The 16,540-nt window shown below is 43.3% G+C and overlaps 1 protein-coding gene and 1 non-coding gene across 2 annotated transcripts; both read right to left on the bottom strand.

The window, feature by feature from the left end:
* Positions 1 to 288: 288 nt before the first annotated feature.
* On the bottom strand, positions 289 to 452 carry LOC125783463 (U1 spliceosomal RNA). Its single transcript, XR_007426186.1, has one exon. It is a non-coding gene; the product is annotated as a U1 spliceosomal RNA (small nuclear RNA).
* Positions 453 to 8,688: 8,236 nt separating this feature from the next.
* Positions 8,689 to 10,205, bottom strand: LOC111197186 (uncharacterized). The gene is made up of 2 exons (XM_049467413.1): positions 9,702 to 10,205; positions 8,689 to 9,600 (listed from the first exon to the last, which is right to left on the bottom strand). The coding sequence occupies exons 1-2, from the start codon at positions 9,965 to 9,967 to the stop codon at positions 8,979 to 8,981; spliced, it is 888 nt and encodes a 295-aa protein (XP_049323370.1). The 5' UTR covers positions 9,968 to 10,205; the 3' UTR covers positions 8,689 to 8,978.
* Positions 10,206 to 16,540: the final 6,335 nt, after the last annotated feature.

Here is a 16,540-nt window from a genome sequence, read left to right as displayed (position 1 = left end):
ATGACTGAGCTGCATTGAAGAATGTCATAGGAAGGTGCTGGTCAGATCTATGAATTCCAAGCTTTTGGAGCTACCATTCCACTTCTTTTTTTTCACAGGAATATGCCTACTGGGAAAACATCAGCAAGTCTGACCTGAGCTTGACACTGGGGCAGATCTCCAAAGCGTGGGTCACAAGGCACCCCCGTTTTCTACGGCAAGGAACGCCTACAGCTGCTTTCCCAACACTTTGCTCAGCCAAACACAAAGCCGCAGAAACACAACTCTACATTGGTCACAGAAGCACGTCAGGGGAGAGCGCGCACGCAGTCCCCCACTACCAGAAATTATGCAGTCGAGATTCCCGCATTTGGGGAATTCGCAAAGGTCAGCACAGCCCGAGTGCAATGGCTGAGCCTCGCTCTGGGCGAACCACCTTTCTGATCATGGTATCACCCCTGCCAGGTAAGTATGAAAGTTGTTGTTTTTGGGGAACGCTCATCCTGACCGCAGCTAATGTAGGAAGAGGGTGATGGTGTAATTCTTGAGGGGAGGGGCTTGATGAGATCGTAGCCCCGCCTCTCATCCTGAACTAAAGGCTCTCGCGGAGTCCTTGCGTCTAGCGACCTCTTTGACTCTGACAGGGCATTTACCTAGCAGGCCTTGCGAGCATTTCTCATGCGTTTGCAAAGCAATCTCAAGACATTACGGGGCAGATGCTGACATGTGCCGTACTTTCCGTTAGACAGAACAAAACAAGGAGCACCTCACGGATTTGCGTGTCATCCTTTCGCCTAAGACTGCTGAATGTTAGAGTTCGCGCCGACCAATCACAGCTCTCCAACTCCCGCTTTTTAGAAATTTTAGAAAATCAGAATCAGACAATTGCGACAATGCATTGTGCGTCTCCGCCAATCCTGATCGAGAACTGTGAATTTTAGAAAGAGTTAGAATCAGCCAATCGGCTTCAGGTACACGCCTTTGTTTACTATTGACCAATGGAGAGAGCGCTACTCTGCTAATAAAACGCTGGAACTGGCCCCTGGGTCTGTGAGCGAGCGGTTTTCCAGACCGGAGCGAAGCGTTAGACGGACAACTTTTGAGAAAATCTTCCAAAAACGTGAGAATTCTGCATAAATGTAAGTACTTTTCCTTTAGTTGTGTAGTAGAAGTAGTGCTATATTTATTGTGGTGTTTTTTTTGCGAGTTACGAGCGTTGGTACCGGCGCAAAACGTTATAGTCTCTTTTTAAGTCAGTTTTAATGCGTTTTATTACGTTTATTCTTTTAAAATAATGCCGTTTTATCTTGTTATATGTTCGTCTTATGTAGCTAAGTACTGCTAGGTCTTTGCTTTTAATTTTTTCGAGTAAAAATATTTTGAGTCAGTTTCAATGCGTTTTATTACGTTTATTCTTTAAAAATAATGCCGTTTTATCATGTTATATGTTCGTCTTATGTAGCTAAGTACTGCTAGGTCTTTGCTTTTAATTATTTCGAGTAAAAAAAAATTTGAGACAGTTTTAACGTGTTTTATTACGTTTATTATTTTAAAATAATGATGTTTTATTATGCTATATGGTCGTTTTATGTAGCTAAGTACTGCTAGGTCATTTAAAAATCAAGTAAAAATGAGTTTAAGGAATTATATAATACTATATCATTATTTTCCTCTTTCAATATGTTTTCCTACATGTAATGCTTTTGAAAATGCACATTTTTAAGGTATTTTATTTGTGGTAGCACTTTAAAATAAGACTACCCGCATAAAGGGATTAAAACTGGTTTATAAATTATTTAGTTAATAGTTATTGATAAGATTGTAAAATCCTTAAAAAACTTTAATAAGCAGTTACAACTAATTCATATCCAAAAAATAAACTCCTTTATAAACCATTTGTAAACCTTTATAAAGGTAGTCTTATTTTAAAGTGGTACCAAATTTGTTAAATTGTTGAAAAATGACAGAAATTTCAGTGTATGGTGTTCAAATTGCTCAGTATGCTTTATTATTTAGCATTGTCAGATGAATTTGGGCCAGATTTTCCTTTAAAAAAAATAGCATATAAAAAAATGGGGTCTAATTGGCCTGATTTGACCCAGACCTCAGATTTAAAAGATGCCAGACGGTAGGAGGGGCTAAGTTGCCTGATTTGACCCTGACCTCAGATTTGAAAGATGCCAGACGGTAGGAGGGGCCTGATAAGTTGCCTGATATGACCCTGACCTCAGATTTAAAAGATGCCAGACGGTAGGAGGGGCTAAGTTGCCTGATATGACCCTGACCTTAGATCTGAAAGATGCTAGACAGTGGGGGTAGTCTGGGAGGGGCACTGGGTAGCTAATGAGTCTAGGGGCCTAGGGAAAACAATTAAGAGACCACTTTCCATTGGAATTTAGAGCATATTTATTTGCAGAAAATTAAAATAGAAAAAAGCTGAAATAACAAAAAAAGATGCAGAGAAATCAATATTTGGGTGGAATACCCTGGTTTTTATGCATCTTAGTATGTTCTCCTCCACCAGTCTCATAAATATATATATATATATATATATATATATATATATATATATATATATATATATATATTTATATATATATATATATATATATACACATATATACATATATATGTGTATATATATATATATTTATATATATATACACATATATATGTGTATGTTTGTATATGTGTGTGTCATTTAAAATGAACGCTGCATTGATTAATGCATTAATACTACTTCTGTGTTTTATTTATTACAGAGCCATGGCTGGAATTCCCACATTTCGGCACGTCCCTGATTCCGAGGAGCTTCTTCTGTCTCCTTCTGATGTGGCAAAGTCTGCTGCTGAATCCAGTAAAAGTTCGTCACAGGGATGGGTGCCGAAGTCATCGGATCAGGTGCGCAAGGAGGCCTTGTTCCGAGTGAGAGCGGCTAGGGGAGATGTTGACAACAACCAGCTTGTCCTTAGCCACTACTCCATACAGTTTGGCAAATATCGTGGCCAGACCTTCCTGTGGCTGCTGGAGAATGACATCGGTTATGTCGTTTCCGTCGTCGCCAGCCACATAAAGGAGAGGCAGACCGTGACCACGGACAGCCTCTTCATGTCCAACAAAGACTCTCTGAAGGAGTACGCCTGCAGCTTTCCACGCGTCAGTGCTGCGGTGAACCTGCGGAAACTTCAGAACGAGGCCCGGGAAAAGGCCGCTGAACCTGGCCAGGAGGACCTACGACTTCTGGGGTTTGGTCAGCACAGGGAGCTGACTTGGCGTGAGCTTTATGATGCTGTGGATAAGGAGAAGAAGGGGTAAGTCTTAATTGTGTGTTGCCCCCTTAAGAAATACTTTAAGAACAATTGTGCCCGCACATTACATTAATACGTTCAATTAAACAATTGTGTTTTGCTGATACTGCAGGTACATCAAGTGGATAAAGCGGCAGACTCCTCGCCCTGGGACGCAGATGGAGGCCTTCCGGGAGTATGTCCTGCGACGCGTTATCCTTGGCGAAGACTCAGCTTGGCAGTAAAGCCCCTACAGCTGGTAAGCACTGACTGAGTTGTGTTATCAGTTCTTTAAAAAAAACATACCATTTCTCTCTAACCAGAATGAGTAACGTTTTCACTTCTTACAGCAGCGGAGAGGCAGCCTTCATCTTCTGGACCAGCAGAAGTGACAGATGCAGAGCTGCTAAATGTAGAGGAGCCATCAGCTGTGGTCCCAAGTTGTAAGTTCTGCACCGGCACAGATGAAGAAAAACAAATGCTGATTTTATTCACCACATATTGTCCTGTTACTTACAGCTTTAGTGTTTACGTGCTTGTAATAAAGCATGTGCCGTTTTAGAGTTTTGTGTAATATATGTAAATAAAAAAATGTGTATATATAAATTAATAAAAATGAAAAAAAAAAAAACAGTCAAACATCATTATAAATTACAGAGCAGTAAGTATAGCAAATAATGAGATACGATACATGCTCAGAACATACAATAGCCGATAGCCACTAATTGGATTTCATTGTACACACATTATAAACGTACACTTTCTTTTTTTTACAGGTTCTTTTTCTCCCATCCCTTTTTGCAGAGGATGGACTCATTCATGTAAGTATAATTCAGTAGTTAGCCCACTGGTACTCTTTAAGAACCCTGCAGGTAAGTATGAACAGTGTAAGACTGACACGGGTATAAGTATACATACATGATTGTATATGTTGGTAATGTGTAGCTGTACTTTACAGTGTTTCTATTTTTTTGTAATACACGAGGAACAAGGATAGGGTAAGTCTGTAAAACTGCATGACATGTTTTCCATGTCTCTGTGCTTGGCTTAAGTTCTTTTACACCTTCCCTGTAGAATCACGGTAGTAGCGGAACCGTCTTTGGTTCAGTATAGCTGCTTCCTTTGTGCTTGCTGCCATTAGGTTTGGTTAATCCCTTATGGAATAGGTGACCTTTCTAACTCCTATAATGCATCAGCTTTACCTAGTAGTTCATAGCATTGTGTTTGCAGCACAACACTTGGGCAATTGCGCTATTTTCCTAAAGGCACACGCAAAGACGCACTCAAGCTGCTAGTGTCCGACAGTCTTTTATGTTGCCACTTATACCCCCTTTTTATTTATCCAGCCACAGGGCCGAAGATTCCTCCGACGGCAGCTCTGAAGAAGACTCCTCCGACGGCAGCTCTGAAGAAGACTCCTCCGACGGCCGCCGTGAAGAAGACTCCTCCGACGCCAGCCGCGACCACGACTCCTCCAGCTGTGGCTTCTGGCTCGTTGCCCGTGCTTGCACCCCAGGCTCTGCAGCAGGAATCTCAGGTATTTCAGCTGTTATATATTTGTTAAATCACAGCCATGTCACTAAACACTTTTCATTTGTTCAAATGTACTGCATACAGTGATTTAAAATGTACTGCAATTCATCCTCACTAAACTGATTTGAGTGTGCTCTCTGTAAGTGAACGCATAGCTGTGTGAACGATGTTGTACGCTTTTAATAACTTCCGTTCATACTTGCAAAAAAAATAAATGTTGTCAGAACAAAAAAAAAATTAATTGTAATCACATTTCTGTAATTTTATTTGTTCCTTCAAGATGCTGATGCCTGAGAGCTGGAAGCAGTGCCTGCCGCCGGAACAGCTTGCATGGATGAACAAGGCACTGTTCCGCAGGAACCGCTTCGGGAGGCGTGAGCGTTGTCTTGTGATTACAGTGTGGTGCGGCTCATGAGGGAGCGCACGCTTGGCAACAGCACCACGCAGCTGTATCAGCAGCTGAGAGAGCAGCACTCAGAGACCTGGATGAGGAAGTGCCTGCGATACCTGGCGGACTGCGAGCCCTTCGTTTCCTCCTCGGCCGTCAGTTCGCCGAAGTTTACCCCGCCGCCCCCCATGCCTTCGATCCCAGTTCCTAAGTGGCTCCTGGGCGTGTACGTCCGAGACGTACACTCGCGTCTGGACGAGGCCAAAGTGACCTCGACCTTTGGGTCCATTCTGAAAATGGACTCCACGAAGAAGGTAATTTGCGTGTTCCCGCTCTACGGTTCTCCGTAATGTCAAGCTGTGCGCACACGCTCATGCTCATATCTGTCCACAATGTGTCCTGCAGATCATGAAGAAGCTGGCAGGCGATGCTGCGGGCACCGCCGCGTGGGCTACCAACGTCGGGAACGAGCACGGGCAGGTCCTGACGACCGTGCTGACGTCCCACGAGGGTACGGGCCTGGTCGACATGGCGTCCGGCTTAATGAAGCGCTACAGGGATGCCATGGAGCCTCCTCCACGCGTGATCTACGTGGAACGGGACTGCTGCTCCCTGACGGGGTCCTCCAGGAGCTGGCGAAGCACTGCAGGAGACGCACGCGTAGGGCGGAGGAAACCACGCGGCTGATCAGGCAGCTTATCGACACGTTCAAAGGGCACATGGGCAGCGACACCATGGGCATACCCCTTTTGGACAGAGGGCGGATCGAAGCTGTGTGGCAGTCCCAAAAACGCCACCTCGCCTGTATCCAGGACCCCGACGAGGAACAGCTTTACACCAAGGCCGGGCAGCTCGTTAAGGGGGGTGTGACGTTGCCCGTGTACCGCTGCGCCCGAGGATCCACCTCGCTCGAGTCCTTTCACCTGCACCTGAATAATTTAATTCCAGGTATGTATGGGCCTCAATGCGAGTTACTGCTGCTGCTCCCAAATCTATAACACGACATTCATGGGAAGTTATGCTCTGTGTTTTCTAGGCACAAGTGCGAACGCCATGCACTTGCAGGTGTACTTGCTGGAGGGCCTTGTGAGGTGGAACGAGAACCGTGCCATCGCCGCCGTGCAGGGAGACAAAGAGCAGCTGCATTCTTACAGCAGCTCTCTTCAGCATGCCCTGAACTCCCTGAGCTTGAAGGTGCTGGGTACAAGCACCTTGCAAGATCACACCAGCCTGGTGTCTATACAGGTAATTTGGCGCGACCGTTAAAATGAAAGAACGTGTATATATAACCTGTTAATGCTAATAACCTGATATAATAGTAATAATATAAATGCGGTCCTCAGCTTTAAAAGATACCTCTGCATTTTTATGGAAAGGGTTACTTTTGTACTAAACTAATTGTACAACAACAACAACATATGTTGTAGGTGAGCTCATAGGTGTGGAGTACCTGTACGCGCAGACAGGGAGTCCTCTTCCCAGCATCAGCGACGATCCAGATGTCCCAGAGGATCTGTTAGATGAGCTGGAACCTGACAAAGGCTTTGGAGAGGACGCTGAGGTCGAAGACCCCACCCTCAGCGAGCTGTCCGACACCCGCCAGTCTCACCCATGCCTGCCCGAGGATGCGGCCACTGTCGCCAGTAGATCCGGCCTAAAACGCAAGAAGGACAGTGATGAATCCAGTGAAGGGTCCCAGGGTGAGGCCCCACCTTTGCAGGAGGGAGAGCTCAGGCCCTCGTCTGTGTCGCCCCCGCACAACGTGAGTGTACAGATATGTGCAGAGTTTTGCCAGTTTGATGTTTTGTGTGGTTCAAGTTTATAACGATTTTTTTTGTTTTGTTTTTTAGAGAGAAGAGTCACATGGACCTGATGGTGCACCAGGGTACGAGCATGTTGTAAATCTCGCAACTGCTCTGGTTGGTCTTCGCAAGCTGACTCACCTGACCGACAGCAAGGTGGACGAGCTTGTCGCTTTGTGGGAGGTGCTTCCTGACTATGACAAGGAAAGGTCAGTGTATCCTCCACGTCATCAGGACGTGAACGAATTGAGAGAATTGTGCACCACGGAAGGAACGGACAGAGACTAGAGATTTAAGTTTATTTAACGTTTATTAAACAAATAAATAATAGTACAAAAAAGAGAATTCTGCACACTCAGTTGCAGTACATAAATAAATACAAACAAGAGAATTCTTCACCATATCAACATTTTTCCAACAGGCTTGACGCAAATTCAATACGTAAACAAACATTATCCTGAACAATAAATAAAATAATAAATAAAAATATAAGCAAGGAAAATCTGCTCACAATATAAATATAGTTAAAGCAAGAATTGCTTAAAGAAATTATATAAAACAATCTAATAAAATATAAAAGTACAATAAAATACAGTATAATAAAACACACAGGAAAATTCTGCTCAATGTAAACAGTGCAGTATAAAACTAAAAATAAATAAAGTGAATAGGACAATATAAATAGTGAAAACTAGAATTGCTTGAAGAAATTAAAAAACAATCTTGTAAACAAAATATAAAGTGCAGTATAATAAAACATTTCTGTCAGTACAAAACTCTGCTCAATATAAGATGCAGTATACTAAAACAACCGATTCTGTGAGTACAAACAGGAAAATTCTACACAATATAAACAGTGCAGTATAAAACTAAAAATAAATAAATTGAATCGGGCAATATAAATATAGTCTAAATTGCTTAAAGAAATTATATTAAACAATCTATTTTGTAAATAAAATATAAAGTACAATAAAATAGAGTATAATAAAAATGGCCAATTCTGTCAATATAAACAGTGCAGTATAAACCTATTTAAAAATAAATAAAGTGAATAGGACAATATAAATAGTGAAAATAAGAATTGCTTACAGAAGTTAAAACTCTTATAAACAAAATATAAAGTGCAGTATAATAAAACAATCAATTTTGTCAGTACAAACAGGAAAACTCTACACAATGTAAACAGTGCAGTATAAAACTAAAAATAAATATAATATAGTCTGAATTGCATAAAGAAATTATATAAAATTTTGTAAATAAAATATAAAGTACAATTAAATGGCAAATTTTGTCAATACAAACAGGAAAGGTCTATATATAAAACTATATAAAAATATAAAAATAAATAAACTGAATAGGAAAATATAAATAGTGTAAATAAGAATTGCTTGAAGAAATGAAAACTATTTTTAAAAAATAAAATATAAAGTGCAGTATACTAAAACAATCGATTATTTCAGTACAAACAGGAGAACTCTGCACAATATAAACAGTGCAGTATTATAAAACAATCAATTATAAACAGTGCAATATAATAAAACAATCATCTATGTCAGAACAAACAGGAAAACTCTGCACAATAAAACAGTACAGTATTATAAAACAATCAATTATAATAAATACAAACAGTAAAACTCTGCACAATGTAAACAGTGCAGTATTATACAACAATCAATTATAATAAATACAAACAGGAAAACTCTGCACAATAAAACAGTGCAGTATTATAAAACAATTATAATCAATACAAACAGGAACACTCTGCACAATAAAACAGTGCAGTATTATAAAACAATCAATTATAATCAACACAAACAGGAAAACTGTGCTCAATGTAAACAGTGCAGTATTATAATACAATCATCTATATCAGAACAAACAGGAAAATTCTGCAAAGTGCAGCATAAAACAATTAATTAAATTGAACAAAATTAAAAAAAAAAAAACAGTGAAAAATGCTCGAGGCAGAAGACATTAAATTCTAAAATGTTACTTCTTGTGTTTTAGCCTCATCTGTGCCAACCACTGGTCCACAGTTAGCGATGAGTTTGCAGCACAAAAGGTCTCGCTGCCAAACCTGCTGTGGCCAAATTCTTTTTGTTTGGGTTGACCACACTTAGAGCACAAGTTAGCCTCGCTAGAACGCTCATATTTCCGCCTCTGGGTGTCCTCAGTCTTCTTTCGGTACCAGGCTGTGGTTGCTGGAACGCGTTCAACCTGTGCTGCTGCTGCTGCTCCAGTCACTGCCGTGGGCGGCTGAACGGTGTGCTGGACTGGCTGAAACGCTGGTACCGGAATATGCGATGAAGTGGGCGGTGAAATAAATATACAGACAGGCTGTGTCTGAGACGCAGAGGCAGCAGGAAGGATGAGGCGAGCACCGGGAGCTTGAGGCGGTTGTGGCATCTCTGTCTTCTGACGGCGCCTCACCGCCTGTCCGGCTGTGTTCGGCGGAGAGGCGAAGGTGAAGGGCTGGAATGCAAAGGTGGGGGGCTGTAAGGGCTGCTCGCGCGGGAGAGGGAGTGGATCCTGGGCCACAGCGCTGGCACTCGGTCGCTCCACCCCCTGAAGAAGAACAGCACGCTCCTGGGCCTTCTGACGTTTGTTGAACCTAAAAGAGAGCAACGTATTAATAATCTGACCAATCTAGCAGGAAAAAAAAAACAAAAAAACAACTCATATCTAGAAGCAGCATTTGTATGGTAAACTTACCACTGCATAAGAGTTCGCCGATTTATTTCAAACAGCTGCAGCGTAGTCCTGCTCATCAGCGTCGGAGCGTTTAGGACTAGCTGCCTTATGCTGTGGTAGTCTTGAAGGATCAGCGCCCACCTTTCGACCCGCACCCCCTTGGTCTGTACAGAAGACGGGTACAGGTCGCACAACTGCCGGCAGACTGCTTCCACAACCCTGCGATCATCTGGCCACTGCGCAGGTCCGGTAGTCTCTCCCAAGAGACACCTATAAAACACGAACATTTCAGTGAGTTCAGGCTGATAAGGACAAGTGTTCTTTAGTTTGGCAAATTGTCAGTAGCATTCTCTCTAAATGATTCAAACACCTCTTACCTTTTAAGACTCTCTACGCCAGGAGTGCCCGAGGTATATTTTGTGGCCTTGAATCGCCCGGCGGTTAGTCTGTCCTGATGACGTGGAGGATACACTGACCTTTCCTTGTCATAGTCAGGAAGCACCTCCCAAAAAGCGACAAGCTCGTCCACCTTGCTGTCGGTCAGGTGAGTCAGCTTGCGAAGACCAACCAGAGCAGTTGCGAGATTTACAACATGCTCGTACCCTGGTGCGCCATCAGGTCCATGTGACTCTTCTCTCTAAAAAACAAAAAACAAAACAAAAAAAAATTGTTATAAACTTGAACCACACAATGCATGGCGTTCGCACTTGTGCCTAGAAAACACAGAGCATAACTTCCCATGAATGTCGTGTTATATAGATTTGGGAGCAGCGGCAGTAACTCGCATTGAGGCCCATACATACCTGGAATGAAATTATTCAGGTGCAGGTGAAAGGACTCGAGCGAGGTGGATCCTCGGGCGCAGCGGTACACGGGCAAGGTACAGGCGAGGTGGCGTTTTTGGGACTGCCACACAGCTTCGATCCGCCCTCTGTCCAAAAGGGGTATGCCCATGGTGTCGCTGCCCTTGTGCCCTTTGAACGTGTCGATAAGCTGCCCGATCAGCCGCGTGGTTTCCTCCGCCCCACGCGTGCGTCTCCTGCAGTGCTTCGCCAGCTCCTTCTTTGTGATGCGGAGCTCTACCTGGTCGTCGCTCAGGCCGAAAAGGTGGCGCTTCCCCTCCAGCTCCAAGCGCTTGGCCTCCCTCAGCCTCGTCACGTCGCCGGCATCCCACTTGAAGATGCATCCAGACAGGCTGCTCATGAAAGCGCCGTACAGCTGGTGGCTTTCGGTGGTGACGGCGCCCGCAAACCGCCGCATGAGATGCCACACGTTCAGACGCACGACGGTCACGTCCTCCCACTCGTGGAAGAGTTTGGCAACGCTGGAGGACCCCGTCAGGGAGCAGCAGTCACGGTCCACGTAGATCACGCGTGGAGGAGGCTCCATGGCATCCCTGTAGCGCTTCATTAAGCCGGATGCCATGTCGACCAGGCCCGTACCCTCGTGGGACGTCAGCACGGTCGTCAGTACCTGCCCGTGCTCGTTCCCGACGTTGGTAGCCCACGCGGCGGTGCCCGCAGCGTCGCCTGCCAGCTTCTTCATGATCTGCGGGACACATTGTGGACAGATATTAGCATAAGCGTGTGCGCACAGCTTCACATTACGGAGAACCGTAGAGCGGGAACACGCAAATTACCTTCTTCGTGGAGTCCATTTTCAGAATGGACCCAAAGGTCGAGGTCACTTTGGCCTTGACCTCGTCCAGATGCGAGTGTACGTCTCGGACGTACACACCCAGGAGCCACTTAGGAACTGGGATCGAAGGCATGGGGGGTGGCGGGGCAAACTTCGGCGAACTGACGGCCGAGGAGGAAACGAAGGGCTCGCAGTCCGCCAGGTATCGCAGGCACTTCCTCATCCAGGTCTCTGAGTGCTGCTCTCTCAGCTGCTGATACAGCTGCGTGGTGCTGTTGCCAAGCGTGCGCTCCCTCATGAGCCGCACCACACTGTAATCACAAGACAACCTACAGCAGAATATGTTATGTTAGTACACAGTTACTGTACTTCGTATAACACTGTAATCACAGGACAACCTACAGCAAAATACTTTGTGTTACTCCACAGTTGCTGTAATTAATATAAATGTCAGGTAAATCAACAGAATGGGATTTTTTTTCATACCTGTATGTGAGGATTGCTGGGAAGTAGCTCCTGTGTCCCGGATCCAGCTGTTTCAGGAGCTTGCCGGACCAAGAGGCGTACTTCCTCTTGCACCTCCTGCACTCCATGTACTCGGTGGCCATGTCGTACCACCCGTCCACACACAGTACCCTTCGCACTGTTTTGTAGAGCCCAGCCCCTGTCAGTTTGTGGTTGCTGCACTCTTCGTGAAAACAGGTCAGCTTCACAGCCCACATGCTGTAGGGCATCCACAGAAACAGCAGCCGCGCGAAGTACAGGTCAGGTGAGGCGGGGGGCTGAAGTGGGAGGAGACACGGCTGCGGAGGGTACCACCACAGCTTTAGTTCTGGCACCAGCTCACGCCTCCCGAAGCGGTTCCTGCGGAACAGTGCCTTGTTCATCCATGCAAGCTGTTCCGGCGGCAGGCACTGCTTCCAGCTCTCAGGCATCAGCATCTTAAAGGAACAAATAAAATTCAGAAATGTGATTACAATTAATTTTTTTTCTGGCAACGAGCCAGAAGCCACAGCTGGCGTCGGAGGAGTCGTGGTCGCGGCTGGCGTCGGAGGAGTCTTCTTCACGGCGGCCGTCGGAGGAGTCTTCTTCAGAGCTGCCGTCGGAGGAGTCTTCTTCAGAGCTGCCGTCGGAGGAATCTTCGGCCCTGTGGCTGGATAAATAAAAAGGGGGTATAAGTGGCAACATAAAAGACTGTCGGACACTAGCAGCTTGAGTGCGTCTTTGCGTGTGCCTTTAGGAAAATAGCGCAATTGCCCAAGTGTTGTGCTGCAAACACAATGCTGTGAACTACTAGGTAAAGCTGATGCATTATAGGAGTTAGAAAGGTCACCTATTCCATAAGGGATTAACCAAACCTAATGGCAGCAAGCACAAAGGAAGCAGCTATACTGAACCAAAGACGGCTCCGCAACTACCGTGATTCTACAGGGAAGGTGTAAAAGAACTTAAGCCAAGCACAGAGACATGGAAAACATGTCATGCAGTTTTACAGACTTACCCTATCCTTGTTCCTCATGTATTACAAAAAAATGGAAACACTGTAAAGTACAGCTACACATTACCAACATATACAATCACGTATGTATACTTATACCCGTGTCAGTCTTACACTGTTCATACTTACCTGCAGGGTTCTTAAAGAGTACCAGTGGGCTAACTACTGAATTATACTTACATGAATGAGTCCATCCTCTGCAAAAAGGGATGGGAGAAAAAGAACCTGTAAAAAAAAGAAAGTGTACGTTTATAATGTGTGTACAATGAAATCCAATTAGTGGCTATCGGCTATTGTATGTTCTGAGCATGTATCGTGTCTCATTATTTGCTATACTTACTGCTCTGTAATTTATAATGATGTTTGACTGGTTTTTTTTTTCATTTTTATTAATTTATATATACACATTTTTTTATTTACATATATTACACAAAACTCTAAAACGGCACATGCTTTATTACAAGCATGTAAACACTAAAACTGTAAGTAACAGGACAATATGTGGTGAATAAAATCAGCATTTGTTTTTCTTCATCTGTGCCGGTGCAGAACTTACAACTTGGGACCACAGCTGATGGCTCCTCTACATTTAGCAGCTCTGCATCTGTCACTTCTGCTGGTCCAGAAGATGAAGGCTGCCTCTCCGCTGCTGTAAGAAGTGAAAACGTTACTCATTCTGGTTAGAGAGAAATGGTATGTTTTTTTAAAAGAACTGATAACACAACTCAGTCAGTGCTTACCAGCTGTAGGGGCTTTACTGCCAAGCTGAGTCTTCGCCAAGGATAATGCGTCGCGTCGCAGGACATACTCCCGGAAGGCCTCCATCTGCGTCCCAGGGCGAGGAGTCTGCCGCTTTATCCACTTGATGTACCTGCAGTATCAGCAAAACACAATTGTTTAATTGAACGTATTAATGTAATGTGCGGGCACAATTGTTCTTAAAGTATTTCTTAAGGGGGCAACACACAATTAAGACTTACCCCTTCTTCTCCTTATCCACAGCATCATAAAGCTCACGCCAAGTCAGCTCCCTGTGCTGACCAAACCCCAGAAGTCGTAGGTCCTCCTGGCCAGGTTCAGCGGCCTTTTCCCGGGCCTCGTTCTGAAGTTTCCGCAGGTTCACCGCAGCACTGACGCGTGGAAAGCTGCAGGCGTACTCCTTCAGAGAGTCTTTGTTGGACATGAAGAGGCTGTCCGTGGTCACGGTCTGCCTCTCCTTTATGTGGCTGGCGACGACGGAAACGACATAACCGATGTCATTCTCCAGCAGCCACAGGAAGGTCTGGCCACGATATTTGCCAAACTGTATGGAGTAGTGGCTAAGGACAAGCTGGTTGTTGTCAACATCTCCCCTAGCCGCTCTCACTCGGAACAAGGCCTCCTTGCGCACCTGATCCGATGACTTCGGCACCCATCCCTGTGACGAACTTTTACTTGATTCAGCAGCAGACTTTGCCACATCAGAAGGAGACAGAAGAAGCTCCTCGGAATCAGGGACGTGCCGAAATGTGGGAATTCCAGCCATGGCTCTGTAATAAATAAAACACAGAAGTAGTATTAATGCATTAATCAATGCAGCGTTCATTTTAAATGACACACACATATACAAACATACACATATATATGTGTATATATATATAAATATATATATATATACACATATATATGTATATATGTGTGTATATATATATATATATATATATATATATATATAAATATATATATATATATATATATATATATATATATATATATATATATATATATTTATGAGACTGGTGGAGGAGAACATACTAAGATGCATAAAAACCAGGGTATTCCACCCAAATATTGATTTCTCTGCATCTTTTTTTGTTATTTCAGCTTTTTTCTATTTTAATTTTCTGCAAATAAATATGCTCTAAATTCCAATGGAAAGTGGTCTCTTAATTGTTTTCCCTAGGCCCCTAGACTCATTAGCTACCCAGTGCCCCTCCCAGACTACCCCCACTGTCTAGCATCTTTCAGATCTAAGGTCAGGGTCATATCAGGCAACTTAGCCCCTCCTACCGTCTGGCATCTTTTAAATCTGAGGTCAGGGTCATATCAGGCAACTTATCAGGCCCCTCCTACCGTCTGGCATCTTTCAAATCTGAGGTCAGGGTCAAATCAGGCAACTTAGCCCCTCCTACCGTCTGGCATCTTTTAAATCTGAGGTCTGGGTCAAATCAGGCCAATTAGACCCCATTTTTTTATATGCTATTTTTTTTAAAGGAAAATCTGGCCCAAATTCATCTGACAATGCTAAATAATAAAGCATACTGAGCAATTTGAACACCATACACTGAAATTTCTGTCATTTTTCAACAATTTAACAAATTTGGTACCACTTTAAAATAAGACTACCTTTATAAAGGTTTACAAATGGTTTATAAAGGAGTTTATTTTTTGGATATGAATTAGTTGTAACTGCTTATTAAACTTTTTTAAGGATTTTACAATCTTATCAATAACTATTAACTAAATAATTTATAAACCAGTTTTAATCCCTTTATGAGGGTAGTCTTATTTTAAAGTGGTACCACAAATAAAATACCTTAAAAATGTATTTTCAAAAGCATTACATGTAGGAAAACATATTGAAAGAGGAAAATAATGATATAGTATTATATAATTCCTTAAACTCATTTTTACTTGTTTTTTAAATGACCTAGCAGTACTTAGCTACATAAAACGAACATATAACATACTAAAACGGCATTATTTTAAAAGAATAAACGTAATAAAACGCATTTAAACTGACTCAAAATATTTTTTACTCGAAAAAATTAAAAGCAAAGACCTAGCAGTACTTAGCTACATAAGACGAACATATAACATGATAAAACGGCATTATTTTAAAAGAATAAACGTAATAAAACGCATTTAAACTGACTCAAAATATTTTTTACTCGAAAAAATTAAAAGCAAAGACCTAGCAGTACTTAGCTACATAAGACGAACATATAATATAAGAAAACGGCATTATTTTAAAAGAATAAACGTGATAAAACACATTAAAACTGACTTAAAAAGAGACTATAACGTTTTGCGCCGGTACCAACGCTCGTAACTCGCAAAAAAAACACCACAATAAATATGGCACTACTTCTACTACACAACTAAAGGAAAAGTACTTACATTTATGCAGAATTCTCACGTTTTTGGAAGATTTTCTCAAAAGCTGTCCGTCTAACGCTTCGCTCCGGTCTGGAAAACTGCTCGCTCACAGACCCAGGGGCCAGTTCCAGCGTTTTATTAGCAGAGTAGCGCTCTCTCCATTGGTCGATAGTAAACGAAGGCGTGTACCTGAACCCGATTGGCTGATTCTAACTCTTTCTAAAATTCACAGTTCTCGATCAGGATTGGCGGAGACGCCCAATGCATTGTCGCAATTGGCTGATTCTGATTTTCTAAAATGTCTAAAAAGCGGCAGTTGGAGAGCTGTGATTGGTCGGCGCGAACTCTAACATTCAGCAGTCTTAGGCGCAAGGATGACAATCAAATCAGTGAGGCGCTCCTTGTTTTGTTCCGTCTAACGGAAAGTACGGCCCATGTCAGCATCTGCCCCGTAATGTCTTGAGATTGCTTTGCAAAAGCATGAGAAATGCTCGCAAGGCCTGCTAAGTAAATGCCCTGTCAGAGTCAAAGAGGTCGCTAGACGCAAGGACTCCGCGAGAGCCTTTAGTTCAGGATGAGAGGCGGG

This window comes from Astyanax mexicanus, chromosome 18, assembly GCF_023375975.1.
Source record: "Astyanax mexicanus isolate ESR-SI-001 chromosome 18, AstMex3_surface, whole genome shotgun sequence".
Lineage (NCBI taxonomy): Eukaryota > Metazoa > Chordata > Actinopteri > Characiformes > Acestrorhamphidae > Astyanax > Astyanax mexicanus.
Note: the sequence above shows the minus strand (reverse complement) of the source record. Positions and strands in the feature narration are given on the sequence as shown.